The sequence below is a fragment of the Chiloscyllium plagiosum genome, unplaced genomic scaffold, assembly GCF_037043375.1.
Source record: "Chiloscyllium plagiosum isolate Xiang-an unplaced genomic scaffold, Cpla_swu_hap1 HiC_scaffold_4, whole genome shotgun sequence".
Classification (NCBI taxonomy): domain Eukaryota; kingdom Metazoa; phylum Chordata; class Chondrichthyes; order Orectolobiformes; family Hemiscylliidae; genus Chiloscyllium; species Chiloscyllium plagiosum.
This window is the reverse complement of record NW_028270142.1, coordinates 71906655-71910196: the sequence shown is the minus strand read 5'-3', so window position 1 is coordinate 71910196 and position 3542 is coordinate 71906655. Positions and strand designations below refer to the sequence as shown.

The 3542-nt window shown below is 39.9% G+C and overlaps 1 protein-coding gene and 1 long non-coding RNA gene across 4 annotated transcripts in view; one reads left to right on the top strand and one right to left on the bottom strand.

Annotated features, from left to right (window-relative positions):
- Window positions 1–258: 258 nt before the first annotated feature.
- Window positions 259–3542, bottom strand: part of LOC148150165 (uncharacterized) — a 3539-nt gene continuing 255 nt past the window's right edge. The window contains exons 2-3 of the long non-coding RNA XR_015756983.1: window positions 2204–2386; window positions 259–910 (exon numbers count right to left, since the gene is read on the bottom strand). This is a non-coding gene — a long non-coding RNA (uncharacterized LOC148150165). The remainder of the gene's footprint in view (window positions 911–2203; window positions 2387–3542) is intronic.
- Window positions 768–3542, top strand: part of zfpm2a (zinc finger protein, FOG family member 2a) — a 950399-nt gene continuing 947624 nt past the window's right edge. For all 3 annotated transcript variants that reach the window (XM_087986350.1, XM_043688413.2, XM_043688412.2), the window contains exon 1: window positions 768–1977. In XM_087986350.1, the coding sequence (XP_087842476.1) occupies window positions 1938–1977 (40 nt within the window). In that variant the 5' untranslated portion in view covers window positions 768–1937. The remainder of the gene's footprint in view (window positions 1978–3542) is intronic.

Sequence of the window (3542 nt, the reverse complement as noted above, 5' to 3'; positions counted from 1 at the left end):
CCCCCCCCCCCCCACCCCACTGCCCACCTATCTCTCAGCAACCTCCCGGCCCACAAGCCTCATTCCTGATGAAGGTCTTATACCTGAAATGTTGATTCTTCTGCTCATGACCTGCTGTGCTTTTCCAGCACCACACTCTCGACTCTGATTTCCAGCATTTGTCCTCACTTTCTACATATTTCTGAGGCCACACCATCAGATGCTATGGCCCAAAATTCAGAGGACAGATGCACGGTGAAACAGGTATGAAGGCAGAAATCTGTTCTCAGAAGATTTAATGTTATTTCACTTTGAAAAAAATATGAATACAATTTTGAACATACCTTGTGCATCAATAGGTTATTAAATTTGCTAGAAAAATCTAAGTCTGGTAATGTAATTATTTGCATAAATACCATTTTATTAAGCAATAATTAATAATTACTGCTTACACATCTCTTTTGCCCAAAAAGTAAACAAATATAGGTGTATGATCTCACTCCTTCAATTTTAATTGTTTTAAGTTTTGAAAATGAATCTTTCTTTATCTCCTGAAGACGGGTCACTGGATTGGAAAAGTTAAATCGGTTTTCTCTGTGCAGGTTTCTCCAGCAATTTCAGTTTTTGTTTCAGATCTTCAGCATCCGCAATTGTTTTGGTTCTTTTCTTCCTTTTTGTATTCTCACCCAACATCGTTCTCAGCCTTCTGTTCATCTCCCAATGCTCAACTCACATTCGTTAAGTGGATAAACCTTGTTATGTCGTTCACCAGGATTCCAGATAGGCAAATGCTGTGCATTATCATTTATACTTCCAGCATTTTTGTCTGTACAATTGTTTTAACCCGAATGTGCAACTGTCAATTTATATAAGACGGCAGTCCAGCAAAATCTGGCCTTTTGCATAGATGCGTACAAGGTAACATAGCTAACTGCAATGAGGAGAAAAGTAAACGGAATAATATGTTGTTAGGATGAAATGGAGCGGCAAATTGGTGTAGAGTTTAACGATAAATTGGCCAGAAAGGCCTCTTTTCGTGCAGTAATTTGCGTAATTCAACTCACCGACTAAGCGATATAATTTCTCAACCTACTTTTGCTATGTATAACGCACCACTCAATACACTGAGAAATTAGTCACCAGTGGGTAAAATATGGACTTTCGTATATTTCTTGCAAATCAGTTTTCTTCGCCAGTTATGCTTTACACAAGATGTGTTTCAATGCGCCCGAAAGTTAACATCTTGATAATTACGACAAAATTTCAAAAACTCTAACTGGCAGTGCCATCACTGTTCGGTTTTCAAAGTTTAGCTTTGCTATCAGACTGAAAATCACATTTCCACTGCGAGATTCTTTGGACACACTACTCTGGGCAAGCCCTCTTAAGACCATGTGTGTGTCCTGGGCCGAATCAGCGCTGTGGGTTCCCTTTAAGAGTTGGCATGAGGATAGGAGTCAGTTTCCCCTTCTCTCCCCCTGACCGGGCTCCCACACCCGCTCTCCCTTTGCACAATGTCTGGGACGCGGCGGCTGAGACCGAGGCTCAGCATGGCGCACATGGCAGTGGCAGAGCAGCATCGGGGAGAGAAGTGAGAAGGGAGGGCCACTGGCGGTGGGCCGGGCCCCACCGAAAGGAGGTGGGAAGAAGAGCAGCATTTGGGGGGTGGGAGGAACACAGTTTTGCGAGTCGAGAGGAGTGAGTGTGAAACGGCGGCGGCAGCAGCAGCAGCAGTGGGCTGAACGCAAGCGTTCTGAGGGAATGAGCGTCCAGCAGAAGCACTGAAACAGAGAGAGAGAGAGAGAGCAGCAGCATCGTCACGGCAATTTGTACACTCTTGTCTATGTGTGTGCGTGCATCTAACCCCTCTCACTACCTGAGCTGGCTCCCCATCGACACACCTCTCTATGTAACGGCTATCGATTCCTCTCAATAGCAACAGCTGGCAGGAACTGACCATGTCCCGGCGAAAGCAGAGAAATCCCAGGCAAATCAAACGTGAGTTAAAACAATTCTGTTGATGATGGCAGTGTCCATTCGTGGGTATATTAAAACAAAACGTGTTTTATTGCAATTTCATTCTGGTTTGAGTGAAAGTTTTGAGTTTCAGGATCGCTACAGTGTGCCAGGCCTGGCTCGTGGAATAACATGCAACGGCAATGTTACTGTTGTGTGTTTGCTTTAACTAGACCAAGGGTAATTGAAATAACAAAAACGTAATTACCAAACTTGAGATCCATCGAGTTATACTGAATGGAAACTTTCTTGTCAGTGAGATTTGATGGTAAATTGATAGACGGAAGTATTGTTTGTTCCTGCTCGTTGCATGAAAATCTCTCCCAACATACTGGAACTGGATTTCACGATCGCAGTAGTTTGAGCTTTCCGTTATTTTGCATTTTACAATCTGCAGACAATAAAAAATTCGCAAAAAGGGAAATACGATCTGGGGTTATCTATCATCAAAATCTTACATCGCAGTCTACATTGTGTTTTCGATCTCTATAACATTTTAAATCCTGCACTAAAGAAATTACTTTCACTTAGATTTTGTATGTCAATACCCTCGAAATAAAGTTAAATGTAGACTTTATTATTTTTAGATAAAAGTATATTTACAAAACCTAAACATACCTATGCGTGTTTCATAATGTATATTCGGGATAGAACTGGTCATTTTAAAGTTATGGTTAAGTCTTGAGTTGTAGGTAAACTTGATAAAGTTTTGAAAAACTACTTAATGGTGGCTGTGATGCTAGGAGGAGTGAGAATGTTCTTGTGTAAGTAATTTATTTCACACCGCCCTTGTTTTGGCAATGTTGTCCTTTTGAAATTGCATTGAAAAATGCAATTTTAACTTCACCCGATATTTATTATATTTGGAAAGACTGTTGAATATGATTGAGGGTTTGGAAAGTAAATTCGATTGAAAAAGAAAATCAATATGATCTACAAAGCACGTATTTCCACTTGTTAAAAAAAATCCCAGCACTGGATTTATTCCTGAATTCGGCTCCGAAACATGAGGAAGGCAATACAGTGCACGTACTTTTTGTAAGAATCATATGATGTCTATCCCATACAACCAGGTTGTAAAAGCTCACGACACTTTGGGTTTGTCTAGCCTATTTAAATTGATACATTATGTTTAAATTATTATCTGTTCATTACTGCTAATTATGACTGTCGTTCAGAGGTCTTTTAAAAACTCTGGCCCGTATACTTCTTAAGTTCTCGCCAGCGTCTCAAATAATATCTCCCCAAAAGAAAAGGACCTTGACTATGCAAGTACTGGTTCAGCAATGAAGATAACGCTATGCGCAAAACAAACACCAAACGAGAAACATTTTCCAAACTACCTACAATTGCTATTGCAATAACATTAAACAAGTACGCGTTAAAGGGACGAACCTTAATACAATTATCAGATTAATAACATAAACCCATCAATAACAATCACAAAGCGAAGCAGTAAAATTAGTAAAGGTGAAACCATATTCAATGGAATTATAAAGTAGGAGATTAATGAGGAAGAGGAAGAAATAAATTAAAATAATCATATA